The 26,729-nt window shown below is 53.9% G+C and overlaps 1 protein-coding gene across 5 annotated transcripts; it reads right to left on the bottom strand.

Moving 5' to 3' along the window:
• Positions 1–1,479: 1,479 nt before the first annotated feature.
• MYBL2 (MYB proto-oncogene like 2) lies at positions 1,480–26,729 on the bottom strand. Of its 5 annotated transcripts, none has more exons than XM_070472662.1 (15): positions 26,633–26,729; positions 22,952–23,045; positions 19,166–19,237; positions 18,255–18,347; positions 17,899–18,119; positions 15,812–15,974; positions 11,591–11,878; positions 8,426–8,839; positions 7,883–8,022; positions 7,308–7,503; positions 6,498–6,597; positions 5,114–5,227; positions 3,935–4,027; positions 2,592–2,741; positions 1,480–2,011 (listed from the first exon to the last, which is right to left on the bottom strand). In XM_070472662.1, the coding sequence occupies exons 1-15, from the start codon at positions 26,650–26,652 to the stop codon at positions 1,830–1,832; spliced, it is 2,340 nt and encodes a 779-aa protein (XP_070328763.1). In that variant the 5' UTR covers positions 26,653–26,729; the 3' UTR covers positions 1,480–1,829. The 5 variants fall into 5 exon arrangements, with proteins under 5 accessions (XP_070328763.1, XP_070328762.1, XP_070328766.1 ...); XM_070472661.1 differs by having other exon boundaries at positions 22,952–23,048; positions 26,633–26,716; XM_070472665.1 differs by lacking the exon at positions 7,308–7,503 and having other exon boundaries at positions 26,633–26,728.

Below are 26,729 nucleotides of genomic sequence, written 5' to 3'. Positions count from 1 at the left end.
AGAAGCCCCTGACAGGTTGCAGGCCAGGTCACTATGAACTGCCCCCCGGGAGCTTATGATGAACCTGTGCATGCGTGTTGTCGCTTCGGTTGTGTTCCGACTCTGCGACCCAGTGTACTGTGGCCTGCCAGCCTCTTCTGTCCATAGATTCTCCAGGAAAGAATACTAGCATGGGTTGCCATGCCCTTCTCCAGGGAATCTTCCTGACTTGGGGGTCGAACCTGCGTCTCTTGCATCCCCTGCATGGGCAGGCAGGTTCTTTACCACTGGCACCATCTCCATTCCCCCCGTGATGCACCTGGAGTGGGGGAAATGGTGTGCACATTGTCCCAAGGCACGCAGGGTCTGCTATGGGTGTTCCAGTCACAGTAAAGACACCCCCACCTCACTGCAGGGCAGGTTGCCCATCAAAGCCAGCAGCCCTGCTTGGGGCAGTCAGGGACAGCGCTTGGGTCCCGCAGGTCACCAGGGGGAAGGATCTGGTAGGGAGCAGAGGGGTGATCCAAGCCCAGAAATCAGCAAAGTCACAGACGGCGCGGAAAGCAGGCAATGGCCCAGCCTGGCTGGTCCAGCTGGGCCGTGTGAGACTGTGGGAGGCAGGTGGGAAGTGAAGGCCGGTCCCAGGTCTCAAACAGGCATCAGGTGCGGCAGGTCAGGGTTCAAGCCAGGCTTGACTGTGTGTGAGCACATGGGGGCCATCTGGGGAAGACTGCTGATACTGGGCAACAGTGAGCAGCCTCGACCGAGACGGCATGTCAGAGACAGACTTGAACCCCGCTAACTCCAGTCTTCTTCTCTTTAGAGGATGGGGACCCCAGGCAAGACACCCTGCCCCCAAGTCTCCCTGGGGAACCAGAGGCGCTGAAGCAGGTCATGGATACCAGGCTGTCCTGTGGTGAACTGAGATCCCAGCCCCCGGGGATGGCCACAAGTCCCCATCCGAGGGATCCTGCTGATACAAACATCGCTCCTCAATATAGACCTCCTGGGACCTCCCCCCCACCCCCCTCCCAGGGACTCTTCCCAGCTTACAAGCCAAGGGCCCCAGTCTCTGTGCACTGGGCCATGACGAGGGAGGGCCAGAGTCCAGGCTGGAGCTGCTGCCACGGCCTTGGCGAGTTAGGACCACTGTGGCCAAGTTCCACCCGGCTGATGGTTACTCCTGCTTTCAGCCTGATCTGGGTGTGGGGCTGATCACAGGCCAGTCCAGCCACTACGGCAAAGGCCCACCACTGTCCCACCTTCCCCCAACCCCACCCAACAGCCAAAAGACCTCGGAGCCCTGAGACACTTGGGTGCAGAGAAAACAGCCTCCCAGCACCTTGGGTTCCCAGGCGCAATAGGGTCCAGAGCCCCAGGCCTGGGCTGTGCAGACAAGGTGGCACTGAGGATGAGGGTCAGGTCCCATCCCTCAGGGCCCTAAGGACAGTCACCAGGGAACTGCAAGCAGGATCCAGGAGGAAGGTGGAGTTCAGAGCATAGGAGAAAGGCAAATTTTATTCTTTCAAGAAAATGCACCAACAAGTTACAAGGAGCACGCTGGCTAGGTAGGTCCCCTGTCCTAAGCAGGGGTCTGAGATGAGGGCAGGCCTGACCAGGGCTTGGGAGAAGCTGAGGGCTCCCTATGGCACTCGGGGAGGGCCAGGCCAGCTCAGAGGTGGGACTTTGTTCTGTTAGCACCAGGAACTGCCCGCAGCTGCAGCCGGGCTTGGAGACAGGTCAGTAGGTGGGCCTGCCTGTCCCCACCTGAGCAGTCTGGGAGGGGCTGGTGGCAGAAGGCTCCCTGCAGGCGGTCGTCTGAGTGTGATTCTCAAATTCACAGCCCAGAATCAGACCCCCAGCCCCCTGTAAACATGAGAATGGGCTCGTGACTGCCAAGCCCCTAAGACAAGATGAGGGTCCGAGACGTGTGGCTGGGCTTCAGGCGACCCAGGAGCTGCCGGGCTTTCTCCTGCATGAAGAGCTGGTCCCTGGTGCCCCCGCAGGCTACTGTCTTCCAGGCGGTGGTCATCTGGGAGGAAGAAAGGGGGTTACCATCCAGGCAGCGGCTGGGGCTCCTAGGGAAGCCTGGAGACCCTGGTTGGGGTGGGGACATTTCTACCACGCTCCCTCCCTCTAGAAGCCACCATCTGTGCTCACTGCACCTTCCTGGTGGACCTGGAGAGTCAGTGCCATCTCTGAGCGTCCTCAGGAACAGAGCAAGGAGGCTGGACCAGGACACAAGCCCCCGCCCTCCCCCGTGCCCATCACGTGGCAACAGGCCCCAGGGGAGGAAAAAAGCTAGTTCTGCAGGCTGGAGAGCAGCAGAGAGGCTGCATATGGCTGGGAAAACAGGCAGGGGATCCCTGTCTTCAAGGACAAAGTCACGGAGACATGTCTTAATTATGAGTGAGACCACATCGTGAAGGAGTGGCTTGTGGAGGGAGAGCTCTGGTACCCAGGTCCCCGAGGGAGTGGCATCGGGACAGAGATGTGAAGCCCACATTCATCAGTCAGCAGAGCCACAGAAGGGCATCATGCAGAGGCAAAGCCGGTGCAAAGGCCCTGTGATGTGGAGATCACAGAGCGAGGCCCCGAGGGGCAGCACTCACGGGGGCAGGGGTGGGAAAGTGGCCCCGGGGCTTCGGGGCTGCTGGCTTCTCGGACTTGGCCTGCAGGAAGCCCTCGTTGAGCAGGCTGCTGTCCTCTCTGCTGCCCGACGGGGTGAGGCCTGAGGAGCCCGCTGTGAGGATGCTGGTCGGCTGAAAGCAAAACAAAGTCAGAGGCTCAGCGTTTTGCCACAGGCTTTCCGTGGGAGGGAGAACATAAAAGAGCAGGCACATCCCAGTGCCACTGCCTCCGGGAGGTCTGGGCAGAAGATGTGGGCAGGAGAGGATACTTCTCTGAGCCTCAGCTTCCGCTTCATTTAAAGATGAAGTAGGAAAACAGCTGCAAGTGCCTGTTTCAGAGCCTGGCACCTGATGAACACCCAGGAATGCAGGTTCCTTTTACATGAAGCTGGTTCCTCCCCGTCTCAGGTGGAGACGAGGGTGTTCCGGCTTCTCTGGGGACCAGAAGCGCCCATGGGGGGGCTGGTCAAGGCAGCCCCAGGCCTGTGCCACCTCCTGGACAGGCCTTTACTCTGCAGGCAGCGGAGATGCCAGAGACCAGGCCCTCTGCTCCACCTCCTCTGCATTTAGCCAGTTCACCTGGCTTTTTTTCTTTCCACTAGTTATTTCACTCGCTCAAGGGTCTGGCTGAAGAGCACCAAGTTCCTGGTCTGCCATGGATGCCTCATTAGATAGAGCTTTCTCTGCCAGGACTGTAAGAGTGGCAGGTGGACCTATAGGAGCTGTCAGGCAATGATCTGTCTCGTGGGCCTTTCCACAGCCCTCACTGTCTGCTACCGGCTACCAGAGAAAAACAAGCTCACCCCACTGCCTGCTGCAAGGGATCGATTGCCCGGCATGGTTTCTGCAGCCCAGGCTCTGTGGAAGCAGTGGCCCCTCCAGAGGTTGGCCTGGGAACAGGGCAGCACCCATGCCAGGGCAGAGGTGCCCCGATCACCTGGCGGGGTCCTGAGGCACCTCACTGACCATCTCCAGGGTCTTCCCTAGCAGTTTAATACAAGGGAAGGTGCAGGGGACTCAGAAAACACACGTACCCAACAAGTTCTAGCAGCCAACGCTTGCCAACCGAACCTTCTGTGAAGGACAAGAGCAGGGCGGCCTGGATCGACACCAGTGTGCGAATGCCCAGTGCCACCTGCCCCCTTCCTCCCCGCTGAGCCCGGCACACGAAAGCCCCGCCGACTCCACCTCCAGAGCTCTCCAGGCTAAAGGGCCCCAGAGGCGCAGGCCCCCCAGGGCGACTCCATACTCTCAGCCTCCTGCAGCTGGGTGGGGAATAGGGGGTGGCCTCACAGGACGGCTTCTCTCCTAGACCCCTTACCAACCTTGGGCAGCGTGGACATCATCAGCTTCACGTCTTCGTCCACAATGTCGAGAGCCAGGGACTTGCGGACTTTCTTGATGGGGCTTCGCCGCATCTGGGGGGAGGTGGTGGTTAGGGCACACGCCTGGATTCCCGTCACCCCCAGCGCCTGATGACACTGGCCCCGTCGCAGACTCTGTCCATAGAGCAGACTGTCCTGCCAGTTGCTCACCAGCTACTGGTGAGCAGTGCCACCTCCAACGCCACCTCCACCCAACCTCATCCCCAAGGGGACCAAGTGCAGCCCAAGTCTGTACTGCACTGAACACTCCTCCACACAGGCAAGTTACAGCTAGAACACCCACCTGCTGGGGAGCTACAGAGACGCAAGACAGCATGGGACACAGGCTGTTATGGGAATGCCCAGCCCCCAAGCCCTGCACCTCCTATAAGCAGATCAGGGGGTGGCTCCGACCCCAGGGAGGGCCTCTGAGACTGACACCTGTTCCCAAACTCAGCCCTGTGCCCAAAATAGCTGCTACCCTGGCTCGGACCCACCTTCAGACACAGAGAGGCCAGGGAGGGCCCTGGTCATGCTCTGCCCACACACCCGGGGGCCCAGCTGGAGGGTCCCCTCCCAGCCTGGCCACCCACCATCCCCACCCACCACCACCCTGTCCCACTCCTGTCTTCCCTGGGACACAGAGCCGCCTGCGGTCAAGAAACAACGTGGGCTGAGGGTGGGACAGGCCTGTCCAGCGTGGACCGGCCCTCCGCACCCGGGCGTCCAGAGCAGTGTCCCCACCCACTCCCGACCTCACCTGAACCGGCTGGCCCCACTCCTCACGCTGCCCCGACAGTTGGCCGGCGGCTCCGTCTGAAGGATGCCCCTTGAAATCCTCTTTGGGCCTTTTCTGTCCCCGAATGCCGCGTGTACTGAGTCACTGAGGGTGTTTGCCATTTCTGCCCACTGAACTCTAGGAGCGACCCCCTCTGGGTCTTAATCATCGCTCTACCCATCCCACCCAGCCCAGAGCCCACTTCAGGAGGGTCCAAACAACGCGGAATAAGCAAGGAACCAGTTCAAGGGGAGACAGAAGGGTGGCAGGCAGCTGCACCGGCCGATGTCATGGACCACCAGGCTGCAGGAACAGACGGCCGGGCCCCCGCCCCACAGCCCCCCACCCCGCCAGCCGCTCACCCCGGCCTTCCTCTTCTGCTTCTCGGGTCTCACTTCGTCCTCGATGATGAGCTCGATGCCGGCCTCGGAGCGCAGCACCTCTTTCAAGTCCTCCTCCAGGTGGGGGGTCTGGGGCTGCAGGCGGGGATGGTCAGGGTGAGGCTCCGCGCCCAGGCCGGAGGACACGGGCTGAGCCTGCCCGTGGGGGCGGCAGGACAGACAGGCCGCACCTCTGCTGCCCTGAGTGATGCCAGAGGCGGCCTGGAGCTGGGATGCTGGCCTCACACATGGCGTCCATGGTCGTTAACTGTCCTCAGCTCCCTGAGGGGTGGGAGCACTCCACTTCATCACAGCCACCCTCACCCAGCCCGAGGAATCAGCTGGCATCCTCCGCTGGGTACAGAGGCTCAGAGAGCGCGAGAGCCTGGCCTAGGGCCACACGGCTGTGAGCTTTGAGCCTGGACACGCTCAGAACCCAAACTCCTCCACGCCTCCGCCCCACGCTAACAGAGGTCTTAGTTCCACGTCCATTTCCTGGGCCTGGGCGCTCAGGTGGCAGAGGCCAGGGGGTGCAGGGCACAGCGAAACCGGGAAGTCACTCTAAAAGCCCCTGGGTACTTGAACTATCCTGCCAAGGTCAGACTCGCTCTCTTGGATGTGTCCTGCGAGCACAGACACTCAGTATCTGGGAGCCGAGTCCGAGTCGGAAAACGGCCGGGCTGACTGTGCAACTCCGCCAGCTCCACGCCAGGATGGGGAGACCACGGCCCCCCGCCTGGGCCCCCCCATAGTGAGCTGGGAGGGGAGATCGCTGCAGGGATTCTTCTCCAGGACCTGCCTTCCTCCCACCTGCAACTGGGTTCTCAGAAACAGCCTGCTTCAGAAAATCCCGGGGAGCCAGCCCTGTTGGAAAGCAGGACCATCTGATGAACTGGGAGGAGTCGGGGGAGAAGGGCCATCCTCACACTGCGGGGAAAGCAACCCAGGAGACGTCTGCACTGGCCAGCTGTCTCCAGCCAGTCAACAGGCTCAGGTTTGAAGAGCAATTTGCCACTTTCCTCAACAAGCTCGCAGCACCCACACAAGTCCTCCTCCATCCCAACGCCTGTCCGCGTTCTGCCTGGCACGGCCACGAGCTGAGTTATTTGGTCACTTGGATGTTGGCCTCCACCACCTCCAGCTCCACCAGGACGCCGCTGTGGTGCCAGCACCAGCCAGCACCGCCTGCGTGGTGGTTGCTCCAGAGACATCTGGCAAGCTGGTAACTCACTGTAACAGGGGGCCCTGTTTATCAACCTAGGGAATTGCGACTTCTCGGGGCAGTCAGGAGACGCCAATGGGATCTCAGAAGGACAGGGCAAGTGACCATAAACGGCTGGAGGCCTGGCCCGGCCACACCACCTACCAGGGGTTTTAGTGGTCCGTACTTCTCGAGGGCGTTCTTGAACGGGGTCGGTGTGTGGGGAGTGTTGTCCATGGAGTACTTCTGATCTGGGGTTACAAACCTGCTGGGCATGGAGGAGGAGGCTGGGCGACGGCGCTGGAGGGCTCTGCCGTGGGCTGCCCCTGACTCCCACACCCCCAACTGACCTTTGGTCTCAGTGGCAGAAAGGCAGCCCCCAGACGTGGTCTCTTCCCATCCCATCTGCCCACCCACGCACCTCCCCATCTGCAAGGGGGGCTTCCTGGGGCAGAGAGGAAGGGCCGTCCTCAGAAACAGCAAAGAACAGGAAGAGCCTGCGGGAGGCCGGGAGACCCGAATGGGTGGAAGAACGGCTGACGGTGTTGCCGTCACCAGGATTTTCCATAAAACAAGGCGGCCTCTGGCCAGACTGTAGCACCAGCGGGAGAAGGGGCAGGCAAGGAGGGTGGGGGGCCAGGAAGACCACACCCCTCCCCCACGTCTCTCTGGAGAAGCAGCAACTCCTTTTGTGGTGCCAGATGTCTAAGAGTTAAGATTTGAAGACCAAGATTTCAACCTGACAGGAGAATCATTTCTCATGAAACCTATCCAAGTTAAATTTTAGATCTGTCGTTGAAAGACTGATTTCTGACCGAAAGGATCCAACATCTTATCTGAAATTACCTAGCATTACGAGAACTAAAATTCCTGAACAGATCCCTGAATTACAGCCTGACTCCTGAAATATAAATAGCAATGCTTCTCCCCCACCCAGCAAATGTAACAAGGCCAAGACCAGTTAAGCAACTCTACCTGGAATTCAAGGGTCATGATGATACAAGGAAGAAAACTTATTGTGAAAGCACCTCCACAGAAGCAGGTAAGCAACCTGTAGAGGCCTGAAGGTGAACACAGCCGTCCCTCCTGAGCACCAGAAAGATGGAGAGAACTGGGGGGCCTTGGGTCCTTCCCGAAGAGCTGTGCAAGCACAGTGGATCTGCACTCAAAACTTACAAAAATGACGCAAACATTACATTTTTCGTGGCAAGGCAGACTCTCCACATTTCTAATCTCTGAATTTAGAAAACCATCCAATTAAAAAAATAAAAAAGAGGAATTCCCTGGTGGTCCAGTGGTTAGGACTCGGCACTTTGCAGAGGGCACAGGTTCAATCCCTGGTTGGGGACTATGTTCCCGCAAGCCATGTGGCCAAACGAACAAAACAAGAAAAAAAAAACAGAATTAGAACAAAAGTGAAGCACCAGACTACACTGATGAAGCAGGTGTGATGACCAGGAGGAGGCTGCCTTCATGAAACGAGAGTCCCAGGTGTCCCTCGCCCCGAGAGCCAGTCCCTGCCGGGGCAGAGGGGCAGGCCCGGCACTCACGCAGCGTGCTTCTGGTGCAGCGGCGTCTTGTCCCGGTGCAGCGGCGTGGTGACCACCACCTTCTGGCTGCACACGGGCGTGGACGTCAGCGAGGGGCTCTCCAGCTCCAGTGTGTCCTGCTTATTCCAGAAGTTCAAAAACTGCCAGGAAGACACAGGAAACCAGGCGAGGCGATGAGCTCAGGGCCGGGGAGCAAAGGCCAGGACAGGCAGGCAGGTCCATGTGGACCCTTGGCTTGGCGTCGCCCAATCCTCCCTTTGCCAGCCTGATGGGAGGTCTACCTCCCACCCCCCTGTGCCGCTGGCCGTGAACTTAAGGCAAAGCAAGCTGGCTGTCTGAGAGCAGCTTCTTTTCAGAAGGAAAAAAAAAAAGTAGCTCTGAAATGGTCTTCCTAAGCTTCACAAGGGCAGGGCCAGACCTGGTCCGGGGTCCCACGATCCCAGCACCAGGCACAGGGCCTGCAGACACCCAGTGAATGGCCTTACTGGGCAGCGGGGGGCCAGCACCCGCTCCCAGTGAGCAGTCAGAGCGGGGTGCACGCACCTGGGAGGGCGAGAAGGGCAGGGTCTTGACGGGCGTGCTCTTCGGGGTGAGGCTGTTGCAGGAGTCCAGGAAGGACAGGCTGGCGCTGTTCTCCGTGACAGGGGACAGGGCAACACGCCTCTTCTTCTGCCGCTTGAGCACGGAGGGCGGCGTGCCCACGCCCGAGCCCCCCACGTCAGTGCTGGGGGAGATGGGGATCAGCTCGCCCCGGCTGCCACGGCTCAGGTCGGAGATGGTGTGGCCGTCCAGGCGGTACTCGGTCACGCTGGGTGCCGCGGCGGCAGCTGGCCGGGGCGGCGCGGGCTGCTGCTGCGGCCAGGCTTGGGGCTGCCCCGGGCTGCCCACGAGGCTGCCCTCGGGGGACGGCTCCTCGGGGAGGTCAAACTTGCTCAGGTCACACCACGCGTCGGGGTCCTGCCCAGAGACAGGAGGCGGGGTTGGGAGTAACTGGCTTTCCCAGCGGCTAATAAACCACAGGGCTCGTGTGCTACTGGAAATAACAGAGCATCAAGGACGATCCCACGGGGAACTCCCTGGCGGCCCCGTGGTTAAAACTCCACGCTTCCACTGCAGGGGGCACGGGTTCAACTCCTGGTCAGGGAACCAAGATCCCGCAGGCCATGTGGCACAACCAACAACAAAAAAACCCCGACTCCACAGCCCAGGAACAATCACTCTTAACTTTTCTTTGCCTTTCTTCCAAGATTCTTCGATGTCTGTATATCTATATTTGTAAATATTATTGAAATCCTATCATGCACATGGCTGCTCGCTATTAAAAAAAAAAAAGTGCTATGTGTTTTTAAGATATACAAAAAACACCGAGAAAAATACAAAGAAAACTCATATGCCCATCAAGAAGCCTAAGAAATAAAACCTTATCACTAAAGCTCCAGGTCTACCTGGCAAACCTCTGCCCGCATGCAGGAAACCACTGCTGAAATTAAGTATTGACCATCTTTATGCATTTCTTTATCAATTAACACTAACATGTGTCCCTAAATATTTAGTATTTTCAACATTCCTAACTTTAGTACAAATCATTTCTATTTCGCTTCTTTTTCCGTTTAAAATTTCTGTAGAGCTGGAATAATGCAGGCACCTCATTCTATTACCAAAGTTTAATGTTTACCATCAGTAGACTTTAGTTGTTGTTATAAAAACATTAACTTCTATAATAATTCTTACAGCTGAAAAATGTTCTATCATTTGAACATATATTACTCAACCCCCTTCTGTTGGACATTTGGGTTCTTCCTCCTAATTCTTAAAGATTAAATACAGATGTTCTTTATGAACATCTTGGATATAAATCTGTTTTTTGATAGACACCTGGAAGTGAAGACCTGGGCCCAAGGCCATGAGCAGGATGAAGGGTCTTCATTAGCCAGTCATGTTCCCAGACAGGAGCGGCCCTGGGCTCCATGAGCCTGTCCATCATGGCACCTCACTGGGTGCTTCAGCTAAACCGTATCCACCCGCTAGCCACCCTGAGGGAGTATTACTCTCTCCCTTTCAACCCGAGGCAGCCAAGTTAGAGAGGGTGTGATTCTGCCAAGGTCACCAAGTTTCTAAGAGTAATTCTGAAAGGAACGCTTGGGTCCTTTCTGCCTTTGTCTAGTTAATTACAACCTAGCCCTAGGGCTTCTGGAGACACAAGTTTCCACTTTGGTCCCTGGAGCTCGCAGGGGCCTGGCAAGTCCATTCCCGAAGGTGGAGGGCGGCTCAGGGCAGTGCTGACTCCAGGGCCACCTCCCAGCACAAACGCCAACCTTGCGGGGGCCCTGGAATTCACAGCATCTAACAGACCTGAGCACATGCGCCAAGGACTGGCCTGGGGGATGGACGGCAGTGTTTCTGCAGCTACTGTGACCCCCCCATCAGTCACTGAAGGTCATCGTGGAGACAGCCCAGCTCAGCACTCACCAGCTGTGTGACGCTGGATGAGCCTCCTAAGCTCTCTGAGCTTGGGCTGAGTCCACCACCCAACACTCTTCACAGGCTGTTTAAGGACGGAGAGCATACAGAGGCAGCAAGCAGTGCGCCTGGCACGTGGCAGGCACTTGGGTTAGAAACTATCATCACAGAAGGAGCACCAGGACAGGGTCATGACAGGTGCCTGAGAGAACAGTCAGGATGGACCGAGGCAGCACCAGCAGGGCGGGACAGCGCTCATCTCAGCCTGCCCTCGGTGGCCCCAGGGCAGTTTGCTCAACAGACTGACACACCCAGCTAACTCTGAAGTCCCTTCTGGTGGAGGAGACACCAGAGTTCCTGCCACCGTGGCAAGCAGGGAAACCCAGAGGGTCTGAGCAGGCAGCCCCTTGAGACTGATTTCACAGTCTAACCCCTCACTGGGCAGGACCCTGGGCACGATGGTTAAGACCTTACTCGCTGTGTTAACTTGGGTGCACTATCTGATCTCTGAGCCTCACCCTCATCTACAAAAAAACAGACAAGACACCCCTCCCAAGATACCACGTGGACTACTTGTTAGGCACACAGCCTGACACTCAGCAGTTCAATCAACAGCATCATTATGCTCAGCTAATAAGAGGAAGCGTAAGTGGGAAGGCTTGTGTGGGCGCTGCCCGCTGAACCCCTCTGCCTGCCTAGTCACCAGCCTCTTGCCCACCACCTCCTGAAACCCACTCCACGCCTCAGGCCTGGCGGACGGAGTGGTGAAGTCACCCCGAGAAGTGCAGCCCCCACCGGAGCCCCTCCGCAAGGGGCACAGCCCACAGCCAGCGTGGTTCAGGGCGGCTCTCCCTGAGCAACCAGGACGCACTCACCGCCGCAGCCCCAAGACCCCGCCCTGCCCGGGGTCCTCTCCAGACACCCGACCGTCGGCCCTACCACGAACGCCAGTGCTCTGCGGTGTGGCTAAGGACTCCACGCCCTCCTCACCCCCCGAGGGCTCTGTCGCCCCACTTCCGCTGGGGAGCCTGCCCCACCCCCCGGGCTTCACGGGTGAGTCAGGAGCTCCCTAAAGATAGGGACGGCACCGCCGCTCTCTTGGGGCTGCCAGGCCCCGGCTGGGCGCTTGGCATCGGCTCAGCCACGTCAGCAAGACGATGAGCAGATGGAAGGACAGCCGTCTAGGGGCACAAGTGCTCCTGCCAGAAGCGCTCAGGGCCCACCAGGAAGTCCCGCAACCAACATTACCGACTCGATCAAGTCCAGGGCTTCCGAGAGGCCGGACTCCACAGCCGGGATGAGGATGTTGGCAGCCTCCACCACCCACTTGTAGGGCAGGCTGGTCTCCGGCGAGGAGCCTTCCTGGTCTTCATGCTTGGGGAAGCCCTCTAGGGGCTCCGGGGTCTGCACTCCGTCCAGCTCCGCGGGGACGGGCTCCTGCTCCTGGGCGGGGGCGGCCGCTGCGACCTCCTCCTCGCTGCTCTCTTCTTCCTTCAGGGCAGGGAGTGCCGGGGGCCAGCTGGTCATGACACTTCCCTGGGGACACAGGGCATGCAGTTTGGGTTTCTCATTATGAGATACAATCTGTGCCATGTTTCAGCAAAAATGCACCATCTGAACCTTATCAGAAGCCTATCAACCTTATCACTTGATAAGGAAACTTAAGTGAACCGAAATTGAAAGACGGTCTATAACATAACTAAGTAGAGACATCACTTTCCCAACAAAGGTCCATCTAGTCACAAACTATAGTTTTTCGAGTAGTCAAGTATGGATGTGAGATGAGCCTTAAAAAGAAGGCTGAGTGCTGAAGAATTGATACTTTTGAATTGTGGAGTTAGAGAAGACTCTTGGGAGTCCTCTGGACAGCAAGGAGATCAAACTAGTCAATCTTAAAGGAAAGCAACCCTGAACTGTCACTGGAAGGGCTGACTGATAAAGAAGCTGAAGCTCCAATACTTTAACCACCTGATGCGAAGAGATAATTCACTGATGCTGGGGAAGACTGAGGCCAAGAAGAAAAGGGGGCAGCAGAGGATGAGATGGCTGGATGGCATCACCAACTCAACAGACATGAACCTGAGCAAATTCTGGGACAGTGAAGGGCAGGGAAGCCTGGCGTGCTACCATCCACGGGGTCGTAGATTCAGACACAACTTAGCAGCTCAACAACAACAAAGCCTAACCTTATGCTTCAAAAGTATCAGTACCATGAAAGGCTGAAGTGGATGAAAGAGACAGGACAACAAAACAGTGCCTAATCCTGGACTGGATCATGGGCAGGAAAAAAATGGAATCTGTATGGAAGATTAGTTAAAATTCCTAAAGTAGTTAAATTCCAAGTGTGTACTGAAGGTACACTGGTGAATGTCCTCATTCTTAGGAAATATAACTCAAGTATTAAGGGATAAAAGGCACAATGTAAGCAACCAACTCTCACATAGCTCAGGTTAGAAAATATATATATGCATACAAAGAAAGAAAAAGCAAATCTGACCAATGTTAAAAATTAATGAACCCAGTAAAGGGTATAGGAGAGCACGCCTGCAACTTCTTTGTATGTTTAGTACTATTTCAAAACGAAGGTTTGTAAAAGGAGTGAATACTAACTTTGTGACAGGAAAAGAAAAAAGAAATAGATGGAAGATTGTTTGTGGCAATAGTTCTCCTGGCAGATTTGGAAACAAGCTTTGACATGCTAAACTGACAGCCCGAGGAGCCTTGAACACAGCACATGTGAGACTCCCAGTGGCTAAGACTGCACTCCCAATGCAGGGGCAAAAGTTCAATCCCTGGATGGGGAACTAAGATCTTGCAGGCTGCACACTGTGGCTAAAATAGAATAAATAAAGTAAAAAATTAATTTAAAAAGAGAAAATGGTCAACCTCACTAGTAAAAGAAATGAAAGTGAAGCAGTGATACTGCAGTTGCTCATAAAACTGGCAAAGACATTCTGTAAAATCTGAGCCAGCTGTGACCACAGTGTGGGAAAACAGGCAGCTCCACTCACTGCTACTGCAGAATGACATTGCCCTTTGAATGGGAATTTGGCAATGCCTTACGAAAATTTGCTTCCCTTGATGCTCAGCTGGTAAAGAATCTGCTTGTAATGCAGGAGACTTGAGTTCAATCCCTGGGTTGGGAAGATCCCCTGGAGAAGGGAAAGGCTAACCACTCCAATATTCTGGCCTGGAGAATTCCACGGACTGTATAGTCCATGGGGTTGCAAAGAGTCAAACACGATTAAGTGACTTTCACTTTTAAGAAAATTTCAAAAAAAAGAAAGAAAGAAAATTTCAAATGTCTACGTGGTTCGGCTAAGCACTCCACACACATAAAAAGACACATGTACAAGGAATGTGAACAGTGACGCTCACTGCAGCACACGTGGTGACAAGATGCTCATCAATACAAGCTATGATAGATGACATGACAAATTCAAGAATAAGGTAAAGGTCTGTATACACATAATGACAGGGGAAGATATAAGGAGAAAAAGATGTTTGTAAAACTGGTGGTTTAGTCGCCAAGTTATGTCCGACTCTTGTGACCCCATGGACTGTAGCCCACCAGGCTCCTCTGTTCATGGGATTTCCCAGGCAAGAACACTGGAGTGGGTTGCCATTTCCTCCTCCAGGGGTACTTCCTGACCCAGGAATCAAACCCACATTTCCTATGTCTCCAATACAGGAGATTCCTATGTCTCTAATACAGGTAGATTCTTTATCTACTGAGCCATCAGGGAAGCCCATTTCGAAGACTGATTCAATGGACGTGAGTTTGAATAAGCTCTGGGAGCTGGTGATAGACAGGGAAGCCTGGTGTGCTGCAGTCCATGGGGTTGCAAAGAGTCGGACATGGCTGAGCGACTGAACTGAAACTGAAGGTCGAATTTTACACAAAACACCCCCTGATGTTTTGTGTCTGGGGAGCTGGCCCTGCTGGCCCAAGCGGGTGCCTAGACCTGGGTCTGGACCTCACAGGTCCAGCCGCACCCATTCCTCTCCACTGTTATTTTAATGATTCTCTTGTGCTGGTAATTTATTTAACTAAGGTTAACATCCGACTTTTTTTGTTAGAAACAGAACTTTAATGACTGTCCTGATAGCTAAATCACTGCTCATTTGCTCACTTCTTTTTTTTTTTTTTTGCTCACTTCTTTCTTAAATTCCTTGAGGTAGGCAGACACATGCTTTAAAAACTTGAATGCCTTGCTAGATTGCCTGCCAGAAAACGCTCACCTTTTCTGTGTATGGGATTACCTCACTGGTCAATGCTTGCAATTACAATTTTTTCCCGTGCTTCAAAAATAATACAGTGATCATTGTAGAGTCAGAAACAAGCCTGTAAGGCTCAAGACTGAGCCTATAAATCCCAACTTCCAGAGAGAACAGATATACTGTTTAATGCATATGCCAACATTTACTACCAAGGCAGGAGGAGAAGGCGGCAACAGAGGATGAGATGGTTGGATGGTATCACTGACTCAATGGATATGAGCTTCAGTAAACTCTGGGAGTTGGTGATGGACAGGGAGGCCTGGCGTGCTGCCGTACATGGGGTTGCAAAGAGTTGGACACGACTCAGCAACTGAACTGAAACGTCAATTTTTTTAAAAAAGTGTGCCCTAGGGTGTAGGATGTGAAAGTCCAAGTCGCTCAGTCATGTCCAACTCTTTGCGACCCCACGGATTATACAGTCCATGGAATTCTCCAGGCCAGAATACTGGAGTGGGTAGCCTTTCTCCAGGGGATCTTCCCAACCCAGGGATCCAACCCAGGGATCCAACCCAGGTCTCCCACATTGCAGGCGGATTCTTTATCAGCTGAGCCACAAGGGATGTGAGTTGTTAACAATGATAAATGTGACACCATATGATTTCATTTATATGACTTTTTAGAAAATTAAAGAGATTAAAAAAATTGATGAAGGGTCCCAGGGACTAAGGATGGGAGATTCTGAGCTGAAAGAGGCACAAGAGCCTGGGGGCTGATGGGAACATTCTGCATCTTGACTGCGGTGATGGCGACATGACTGTTTCGGTCCTGACCTCCACAGGAAATGATGAATTTTACTGTGATTGCACCTGGACACATCTGATTTTAAAGTACACACATGCTTTTACTATGAAAAAGCTGGAGAGAGCAACAGGTGGGAAGGAAGCCGTTGATGACGAGAGGAGGAGGCTGAAGACCTCCCTGCCTGACCCTCCCTGATGCTGGCTTCTGCATCCTGCATCTCTGGGCAGGTGAGTGCCAAGCGTGGACACAGGTTTCATAGGGAAAGGCCCTCATGAGACATGTGGCCACACAGACCTTCCTGCAGGATTAACAGCTGTGGGAACAGGTGAAAAGGGAGGAGCAGGTGTTGATGGGATGGCATCAGATACACATGAAAACAAGCCAACCCACCCAAGCAACCCAAGCGCCGTGGCCAAGCCCTCCCGAGCTCCGCTCCCCACTGCTCACCTGGCCTTCCAAGGAGGGGGCACTCTGGCGGCCATCCTTGTCCTCCAGCTCCAGCAGCAAGTACATGGGGGGCTTGCTGTCTCTGGACTCACTCAGGAAGCCTCCCGTGTCCACCTTCCTCTTGATAGTAGAGTTCCAGTGATTCTTCACAGCATTGTCCGTCCTGCAGGGGCCAACCAGGACCTTTGACCCCAGCCCTGTGGCCCGCGCCCCAGCAGGTGCACCATTAGCCTCCCTGAACTGAGCTCTGGCTTCTGTCAAGCAGGGTTCAACCTGAGGACCTCTAAGGGCTCTCCACCCAAGATGAAGTCTGACAGGCCCGCAGCCTGGCATGATTTACGGAGTATTCCCACACACCTCTGCGAAGTAAGCAAACATCTTATTCAGTCGACAGGGCAAGAATCCTAACATTGAAGTGTTCTGGCAACTCTCAGTCCCTTCCTGGCTCACTGGGCATCTGTAGAAACTGGAAGCAAGCTGCTGGCTGCTGGCCCCTGTCCAGAGGCTCAGGGACCTCAAACATGAGCCCTGATCACCTCCCATAGATAGAAAATGGCCAGAGAGGGCAGAGCAAGAGGACACAGGGTCCCCTGCTGACTACTCTGAGCCATGGCTTTTTAATCTGGAGAATCAGATCACTTCCTCCTCCATCACTTGTTAAAGATTAGAGGAAACACGTATAGTCATATAAATCAGAGTAGTGATGCATAGATGCAGAGAGCAGCATGGCGGCACAGGAGTGCAGGGAAGTGCGGACGGAGATAGGCCGATGGGTGCGCAGGAGAGCAGGACAGGGCAGCAGAGAAGCAGGTGTGGTGGGCAGGACAAGGCACGGAGACGCACGGAACCGTGGAAGCACACGTCGGCATCAGCATGAGCAGCCACAGAGCGCACGGGTCACAGCAGTGCAGAAGCGCGGACACACAGACAATGCCTTCTTTGGGGCCCTGAGCTGAGTGCTTTTCCACCAGAATAACAGCTCGACTGAACCACCAGTCTCAGAGGAGGGTCTGGGCACTACGGGGAGGTGGCCAGAGACCGACCACGGTCGGGAAGGACAGACAAACCTTCCCTACCAACAACCAAAGGACGAGCGCGAGCTGGCTATACAGTGGGCACGAGGCAGGGGGCGTCCAGGCTCCGTGTCTGTGGGGGCAAGGGGAGCAGAGTAGCGCGAATGCCGATGGGTGAGCGAGGGTGACTGCAGATCAAGGTGAGGCTCGTGGCACTGGCCAGGTCAGGCTGGCCACACAGGGAAGAGTCTCCAATCCAAGGCTTAGAGGAAGCACCAAAAGGATTAACACACTTGGGGCTGAGTTTGGAAACAGATGCTTTCAGACTCCAGGGAAAACAGGCCATCTGGTATCTCCTTTCCCACAATGCCATGGTAAAGAAAGATGCAAGATTGCAGCCCAAGTCTCAAGTTGTTCCAGTTCTCCCTGCAGAACCCCAAGAGGCCCAGTGCTTAGAGAGGCCAGGCCCAGTGAGGACTAGAGGGAAAACAGACAGTGGTTTGGATACCCAGATCCTGGCCCTGATCTCACAGGCAGGAGGAAAGACTTATTCTCTTAAAAAAAAAAAAAGAAAAGAAAAAGACCAGGCAACTCAGGCCACATGGCTTCTCAGGTGTCACTAGTGGTAAAGAACTTGCCTGCCAATGCAGGAAATCCAAGAGACATGGGTTTGATCCCTGGGTTGGGAAGATCCCTTGGACGAGGGCATGGCAACCCACTCAGTATTCTTGCCTGGAGAATTCCATGGACAGAGAAACCTGGTGGGCTACAGTTCATGGGATTGCAAAAGAGTCAGAACACGACTTAAGCGACTGAGCAGGCACGCAATCATGGCCAGGGCACGAAGCCCAAAGTGCGACCAGATGAGAACCTGAACAGTAAACAGGAGCCCCCCAGGCCGCCCTGCCCCACCGTCTCCCAGCAGCCAGGTCCCTGCACCGCCCCAGGCAAGAATCTGAAGGACTCCTCTTCTGGGGAAAGTCAATGACCCCGGAGAAATCGGACTGGGCCTTGAACTTCCCCACAAAGGCCAGGGGATGCCCTGACTGGCCCTGGCCCCGGCAGGCAGCTCACCTCCCCGGCAGCATCTTGGCGATCTCAGCCCAGCGGTTGCCCAGCACCTTGTGGGCCTCACAGATGATGCGGTCCTCCTCCTCCGTCCAGCAGGACTTCTTCACTTCGGGGTTGAGGTGGTTGTGCCAGCGCTCACGGCACTGCTTGCCCAACCGGCCTTTCAGGTGCTTGGCGATCAGCGTCCACTGCTTCGTGCCATACTTCTTGACCAGCTCGATGACCTTGGGGGAAAGTCACTGTGAGGCCAGCGGGACCCCTCCGCCCCCCAGCACCCACCACGGGGATGTCATCCTCAGTCCCCTGATCCCCTTCCCCGGGGTGGGTGAAGGCCACGGTGTGGCAGGCCCAGGCGTCACCTTCTGGTCCTCCTCTTTGGTCCATGGCCCTTTGACGAGGTCTGGATTTAAGACCCTCAGCCACCGGTACTGGCACTGCTGGTCGGTGCGGTTCTGGGAAGAGGACAGGCATCCTTGAGAACTCCTGACCTGTGGCCCCGCCTCGTTCCCAGAACCACCACACGCTACACACCCACAGACTAGGACACCACGCTTCCCTTTGCTACAGGTGGGCCTGGATGGAAGCAGACAAACTCAGAACCCAGTGTGGGGCCACTGCCCATGACCACCCTGTGCCAGCCTGCGGGCTACATCAGGTATTCTCACTTGCTTCCGGGAGGGGCTATTTCCCTGAAGGTTTCAGAACCCGTAGAGGACAGGGCGTGAGGAATGGGGCCAAAGGGTCTGGTGACCTGGTCCCCGAGCTGCCCATGAGCCAAGAAAGAGAACAACAGCTCCTGCCACATCCCCTCCCTGTCGGCCGCCTGCAGAACTGGGGTGGGGGACCCACATCACCAAAAGGCTCTAGATGCTGGACATGGTGGCTCCAGTCAGCTCTGCGGGGGCCTCACCATGAAGCCTGCTCAAGCATCGTTTCCTCTCACGTTCAGTTTCATGGTTCAGAGACCGAGCAGCAACTCGTCAGTGACTTGCAGGAAGAAATGCAAATATGCCACTGATATGACGCATGAGCATGGAGCCTAAGGCCCCCAGGCACCCAGAGGCTGCCACGTGAGGATGCTTACATCAGGGCGCCTCTGATTCCAGTTTGGGTAGAAATGGCCTCGGGAGGTTGGAAGGTTGTTTTGTTGGGAGAGCTGCGGGGGTGGGGATGGGGGGCTTGGTAAGGAACTCCCCTTTCTTCTCCCTGACACCAAGTCTCTCCCAGGCCCCCTGTCCAGGGGAACGGGCAGCAGAGGGGCTGCACTCACAGGAAAGTGGCTGGCCAGGAACTTCCAGTCTTGCTGTCCAAACTGCTTCACCAGGGCCCTCAGCTGCTCATCCTGCCAAAGCCAGGAAGACAGAGGGCTCAGCTCACACATGGGCAGAAAGTGGCTGCTCTGGACCGAGACCCATGCTCCTCCCAACAAAGGGAACAGCCCATTCATCTATTCACGTCATGAAGCGATCGTCTAACTACGCACCAGGCACGCCAGCATCAGAGTTGCTCAACTTTTGGGACGTAAAGTCTAGAGGGAAGCAGACGCTAATCAAAGGCTCCTGCAAACAAAAGGAGGGCCACCCTGTGCTGTGGGAATGGAGAGGCCTATGAGGCCTATGGGGGAACCAAGGGACAGGCTCCAAGGAACTCTAGTGAGGCTAGGCTGCAGGAAGCAGGCAAGAGGGAGGCAAGAGGATTTGGGGAGGTGGGGAGGGGGGCACCTGGGACCAGACCACACACAGGGTTGATTCAGGCCTCTGCGTTATGCAAAGCCACTGATGCACTGAAGCATCACCACTGACAGGTGGTCACGGTCCAACGTGCTTGTTGTGACCATGTTGGCAGCTGCAGGAGAAAGGGCTGCAGGAGGGCAGAATGGAGGAGAGGAGGCCATTAGAGTCATCCAGGCCAGAGGCAAGTGACCCAGCCCTGGAGATTGCGGGAACGTGGAAACTTGGAAGGGAAAACAGTACCTGTTAGAACGTTCTCCCAAACATAAACTATTGATTCACGCAACAACATTAAAATCACAGTATCATTAGGATGAGAGAAAGAAAAAAAAAAAAGTCAGACATAACAAGAGTACACATTGCTTAATTCTGTGCAGAGGAACTTCTAGAAAAGGTAAACTAAGCTACAGGGACAAAAAGATAGTGGTGTCTGTGGTCAGGATTGGTTGGTGGGAGGGAGAAATGAACAGCAGGGAGCAAGAGATGCCTGGGGTGAAGGAAACACCCTACAAGGTAGTATTGCTGCAAGTTTCACGGCAGCACATCCACTGAAACTCACTGGATTGTACTTCAACAATTGTAGCTGGTGGTGTGTAAAATATTCCTCCAGCAAACTGACAGTTTTCACCCCCTGCAACTTGCAGGTTTCTCAGCTCCCCGATCAGGAACTGAACCGAGGCCCTCACAGTGAAAGCTTGGAGTCCTAACCACTGGACAGCCAGGGAATCCCCCGATCTGTTTTTTTTAAAACTTTATAAAGAAAATGTAGTATTATCTACACAGTGGAGTATTATTCAGCCTCAAAACAAGGAAATTCTGTTACAAGCTACAACATGATGAACCTTGAGGACATTATGCTAAGCAAAATAAGCCAGACACAAAAGGACAAAGACAGTCTAAGCCTACCCCTATGAAGAATCTCAAGTAGTCAAAAATAAAAACCAGGGACTTCTCTGGTGGTCCAGTGGCTAAGACTTTGTGCTCCCGATGCACGGGGCCCAAGTTCAATCCCTGATCAGGAAACTAGATTCCAAATGCTGCAACTAATGATCCTGCATGTGGCACCTAAAAAATGATCCCATGTGCTACAATGAAGACCAGTGCAGCCAAATAAAAAAAAGAAATCAAAAACAGAAAGTAAAATAAGGTGGTTGCCAAGGGCTAGGGGGAGGGGATGGGGAAAACTAGTGTTTAATGATTCAGCTTTTTTTGCAAGATGACAGTTCCAAAGATCTGCTGCACAGTGAGACTATACTTCATGTACTGAACATACACTTAAAAACCGTTACAATGGTTTAACATTAGGTGTTTTTTCACACACTCTCTCCCGGGCAGGGGAAAAAAAAAGGCCACCACAGACATCCATACCCTCAACTGCAGCTTGGCCACAGCCCAGAACCAGCTGGACAAAGTCCCCATAAATCCTATTGCAGGGCCAGCCCACATCCACATAGTCGGCTCCAGACACCATGCTGCCCACCCCACCTGGTCAGGCTAACCCCTGCCTTCTGTCCATGTTCCCTGTGTCCATCTCCAGCACCACCATCTTCCCTGACAACTGGGGTGGACAACTTCCCCCCTCTCCAATTCCTCCCAGACCCCAGGGGCCCCTCCACCTGTCAACTCCTACCTGCACTGCCCTGGTCCCTCCACAGCCATCCTCTGTCTGAACAACGCAGCGCCCTTCCCTGCTCGCTCAGCCTCAGGCTGCCGCCAGATCCCTTATCCACCCCACATCCAGTAGACCAGCTCCCTGAAGCCGGGCTACGGTCATATCATTCATCTGCTTTAAAAATCATCACTGGCTCCTCCCTGCCAGCTGAGCAAGCCTCAGTCTCTGAGCCCAACCTTCAAGGTCTTCCTCTTTGGACCCTGTTCCATCTTTCCGTCTAAATCGACCTTTTCAAAACCTCTTCAAGGACCCTTCCCTCCAGCCACACCAGGGCCCCTCTACTTGCCTTTTCCCACCCACAACCCCTTTCCTGTTCTGACTTATCCACCATTTTGCATACCTCCCTGATGGCTGAATTTCCAAATCCTCACACATGAAGCGTTCCTTAACCTCTCAGACAACAGTAAACTCAACTTCTAAAGGCATTTAAGACAATGACAGGCACCTCTTACATCTAGGAGGCTTAGTGTAAGAAAAGAGACACCACGGTGGGCATAAAGAACGTCGGTCCTGCCAGCACTGTGATGGCCACAGCATGTCCACGGGCCTTGAGTGCGGTCTTATTTCTCCATCCCAGGCAGAGAGATGCTCTGGGGTAGGGACCCCATCTTGTCTGGTCTCCTAAGACCACAAGAGCAGAATACAGTCCCTTGTCTACAGTGGGATGAACAGAAAAGGCTGGCCTAGCACTCCTGTGAAGAAACATCTTTTATGATTTAAGAGTGTTTCACAACTCAAAACAGTAAGTTAAGAAGGGGTGGGGGGGTGGGAAGAGAATCACAACTAAACACATCCAGGAAAACAGACGTAGAATAAAAAGATAAGGCCAATTGGAGTTTAACATGGTACAGTCAAGTTACAAAAAGACTCGACAGTCTATAAAACTAAACATATACCTACCCCATGAGCATCCCAAAGTATCCGCCTAGAGAAATGAAAACATAATCCTCAAAAATACTTAGGCAAGAATTTTCATAGTAGCTCTAGCCTCTATAGGCAAATTCTGTAAACAGCCAAGCTGCCCATCAACAAGTGAAGCATACAATGGTCTAACCATACAATGGAATATTATTCAGCAAGAAAAAATGAAAGAAGTACTGACTCATGCAACATTACGCTGAACAAAAGAAGCCAGAAAGACGGCACTTATGTAAGTAATACACACTTATTAAAAGTGATGGAACTGTCCACTTTTAAAAGGTGCATTTGACTATATATATATACACATACACAGACACACTCCATAAACATGATTAAAGAATAAAAAGAAAATCAATTCAGAGCTCGGTATTACAGACACAATACAATTATTATGTTTCTAAATGATAATAAAGTAGGAGGTGGCAGATTTGGCTAAACCTCCCAGCAGTTACAGGACAAGCAGCACAATTAAAGTTCAGGATACAGAACACGCCAGCTTCCCAGAGAGCGCAATTGCTGGTCCTCAGAGACACATCCCTCAAAGTCCTCAATACTGACAGGCTCCAGGAATGCTCTGAGAAGCATCAGAGAGAAACAGAGGGCCCACTGGCTTCTTTCAACAGCGCCCCCCCTTCATCATACTGGTCGGGGCATCAGGCAGACACACCCCAGGTTCGGTTCTCAGTCTGCCCTCCCCTCCTCCACTCCGCAGCTGCCCCTCAGTGTCACTCACCTCCTCCTGGGTCCATTTGACCTTGCACTTGCTGTCTCTCTGCTCTGGCACATCTGAATCTGTGTCCTGGTAGTGCAGCTCATCCAGCTCCTCACTGCTGGGGGAAAAAGCCAAAGGTCAAGGATATGCATCTCTAAGGGCTGCCCTGATGGATGGACACTGTGGACAGAGGCCAGTGACCTCAAGGGAAAGGTTTCAGGGGGGTGGGCTTCTACTGTAGGCACAAATGTAGGTACTTCCACCCTCCCCCTTTCTAAAAGGTTTTTGATGAAATGGGGTTATGTGGACTTCCCTGGTAATCCAGTGGCTAAGATTCTGAGCTCCCAATGCAGGGGGCCCAGGTTCAATCCCTTGTCAGGGAACTAAATCCCACATGTGGCAACTAAGACCAACCACAGCCAAAGAAATAAATAAAAATATATATTAAAAGAAGAAATAGAATTATGGTCTATTTCTTTATTCTTGTCTTTTCACCAACACCCTTATGACTTCAAAAGCTACAAGAAAAAAAGATTTCACCAAGAATATTAGGATATTCAACACCAGACACCCATTTCATATTTCCTTTTCAGTAACTAAAGTTTAACTTGCATGGATATTTTAAGGATTAAAGCCAAAGATGTATGTAATCATTATGCACCAGGATTTTAAGAAATATTGGTTATCTGAGAAAACCATTTAAAATACATTATCTCAGGGACTTCCCTGGTCGTCCAGTGGCTAAGGCTCCATGTTCCCAATGCAGCGAGCCTGGTCAGGGAACTAGATCTCACATACTGCAAGTGAGAGTTCCTAGAGATTCCATGTGCCACAACTAAGACCCAGCACAGCCAAAGATATATATTAAAAAATAAAATATATTACCTCAGTAACTATGTCCATTTTTGCATACCCCTTCTCAATCCCTGCCTACACACAGGTCTAATTTATGGAGCTAAAAAATCAGAGTACAAGCAACTTTGAATTCTGGATGCTTTTATTTTCTAACAAGTAATTTTCCAAGTCACTCCAAAATCTTCCTATTTACGTGGTTACAAAAATGAAGATCACGCTATCCACACCCCAGGGATGTCTGGGACCCACTAGAGTACCCTTCCAACTCAGGTGGATCTCTGTCAGGGACATTCTTCAGTCAAGAATCTTCAAGTAGGAAAAGTCTATGAGTCTCCAAGCAGAGGTCAGGTGTCGAAAGAAGGAAGAGGACTTCCTTCTGCAGCCAAACTTCTTTCCCCTTCTCAGCATCTCCCTAGTCACTCCCACACTCCCCACAGCACCTCAGAAATCCTGTCATATAACATAGGCTCTTAGGTTGCAACTGCCTATCTCCTTGACAACCAGGACAGAGGTCACCTCCACCTCCGAATCTGCCTTTGGAGGATGGCACCAAAATGCCCAAGAAATGTTTGTTCTGGAAATGGCCAGATATAGGAATGAATGACTAAACATGCAAAGCTGCTGCCTCTTAGTCGATCAGAAAAGCTAACATTAGTCAACTTTTAGAATCAGGTAAGGAAGGGACAGACGTCATCGAAACCCAGCAACACAAGTCACGAGGAGCTGGAATTCAACCTTGTCTCGTCATTCCCAACCCAATTCATGGAGTCCTCCACCATCACAGAACAGGAGGAAAAAATTCTACAAGATACTAATAACAGAAGGAAGCTGGCTTTAACATCAACTGCCCCTGGCCTCTTTTCTAACAGAAACTATCTTTGGTTCTCTGACACCCAGCTTCTAACAGATGCTCAGCAAATGTTCCTTCAAGGACAAAGTAATTTCTGTGTGAACTCTCTGGAGCTCCAATACTCTAATGGGGACAGCAGTTCAGATGGTTGGGGGAATTCTGTGAGGTTTAATATATTTATATTACCATCACAGTAATGACTGTCTGCTTCACAGGCATTCTCACTATTCCCATTTAATAGATGTGAAAACTGAGCTCCCAGGTGGCACTAGAGGTAAAGAACCCGCCTGTCAATGCAGGAGACACAGAAGACGCAAGTTCAATCCCTGGGTCAGGCAGATCCCCTGGAGGAGGGCGTGGCAACTCATTCCAGTATTCTCACCTGGAAAATCTCATAGACAGAGGAGTCTGGCAGGCTACAGCCCATAAGGTTGCAAAGAGTCAGACACGACTGAAGCAACTTAGCACGCACACACGAAGCTCACAGGGGTTAACCTGCACATGCAGGTCCTCCTCTCATAATCCCAGCGGGAAAAGCAGAGGCTAAGTCAGTAGTGGCAACCACGTGGAGGTCCCACACACCCTTTCTACGCCCTTCCATTTGCTGGGCTCTGCTCCAGCTGGGGTGAGTCAGAAGCTGAGCAGGAAGTAGGGCACTGGTGCAGAAGAGTTACAGCAAGGGGCCAAGAATCAAACTTAAAGCTGTGGGGTTCCAGAGTGCAGAACCCACCCCTCACCTGGGAGCTGGGATTCCTCCACTGAGCCCCAGGGCATAGATGGTAGAGGACTTGGGGGTTGTCAGGGGCCTTGGGTTTGTTGCCTAGAGTGAACACTTCCTGAACCAGAAATTCAGGGCCTGACAAGTGCCTGCCCAGAAAATAACTCCTGGGAATTGGAGCTGCCCTGAGAAACCATGGCCTGAGGAAGACACACCCTGTGCCTGATCTGCCCAGGGATCAGATGTTTCCTTGCTGAGAAGAATTCTAGGGAAAGCTGCAACCACCGCCTCTCAGATCTATCTGCTGAGCCTGTGAAGGCAGACACCACCTGAAGCGGATTTCAGGCTACCTGGGATGCATGAATCCTGGCAGGGAACAGGTCAGAGCCCCTTGTGATTCTGTACTGTGACTCCCAGACTGGTTGAAAAGCCTAGAACTCGGACACTGACGGAACAGGTGTAAGACAGGGACGGGGAGCCCATAGACCAGATTCCTGGCTTGTCTCTGCCACTCCAACTCTGGGGGGATAAGTAAAATGGAGACTGCAGTTCTCGCCTCCGCCCCAGGGGTTGCTGGTACAGATCAGTCTCTCTTCCCCTCGCTTTCAACCCCAGCTGCCCCAACCCCGCATGTCGAACAGGAAGAAGGTCTCCGGAGCGAGACCGACCTAAGGCCCCGAGGCCAGGTGGTGGGGTACCAAAAAGTCCCTCCCGGCCCCAGCAACCCTCCTAGGTCAGGGGAGACAGCCGGGAGTGCTCCGTGCTTCCCGAATGCTAAGAAATGCCCACCGGCAAAACCAGACCCCCCCCCCAAAAAAAAAGGCTCGAAGGACAAGCGTCTTCCAGGCTTTGGCCTCCCACCAGCCGCGACTTCGAAAATCATTTTTCTTCTCCAGGGGTCGCCTCCCTCCCCGGTAAAGGCCCTTCCAGCTGACACCACCGTCCCACCCCCCACCCCGCAATTAGGCGGGAGACAAAATGACATCATATAGGCTTGGCCCGGGTCCCAGGAGACCCGCCCGCCCCAGTTCCGAGGCCCAGCAGGCCCGGGGGTGCCGAGCGAGGGGCCCCCAGGAGCCCCCCGGCTTCGCGCGCACCCCCGGCGTCTCCCCGCGTTAGGCGACGCAGGACACCTCAGTTTTCTGCCGACCCCAACAGCGCCCGGCCCGGCCGGCTCGGAAGGGCCCCGGCGAGGGTGGCGGTGGGGGTAGGGGTCGGGGTTGAGGAGGATGGCGCCTGCGGAGGGGGGAAGGGCCCTCCGCCGCCCGGCTCCGCTCACCCGCGCGTCCGCCGCGACATCCCCCCGGCCCGGGCCGCACCGCGCTCGCCCGCCCGCCGGCCGAGCCCGGAGCGGGAGCCGGGCCGGGGTCAGGGTG

This window comes from Odocoileus virginianus, chromosome 9 (assembly GCF_023699985.2).
Source record: "Odocoileus virginianus isolate 20LAN1187 ecotype Illinois chromosome 9, Ovbor_1.2, whole genome shotgun sequence".
NCBI classification, from domain to species: Eukaryota; Metazoa; Chordata; class Mammalia; order Artiodactyla; family Cervidae; genus Odocoileus; species Odocoileus virginianus.
The sequence above is the reverse complement of the archived record's forward strand: the minus strand, read 5'-3'. Positions and strand labels throughout refer to the sequence as shown.

What these genes read in the sequence shown, in the direction of transcription:
- MYBL2 (XM_070472661.1), bottom strand. Translation starts at nt 26,652, where the DNA reads ATGTCGCGGCGGACGCGCGG. An exon ending in TCCTGGCCAGCCACTTTCCT is followed by an intron (nt 18,348 to 19,165) that starts GTGAGTGCAGCC and finishes TCCTCTTCCCAG; the next exon opens with AACCGCACCGACCAGCAGTG. An exon ending in TGATGTCCACGCTGCCCAAG is followed by an intron (nt 2,742 to 3,934) that starts GTTGGTAAGGGG and finishes TTTTGCTTTCAG; the next exon opens with CCGACCAGCATCCTCACAGC.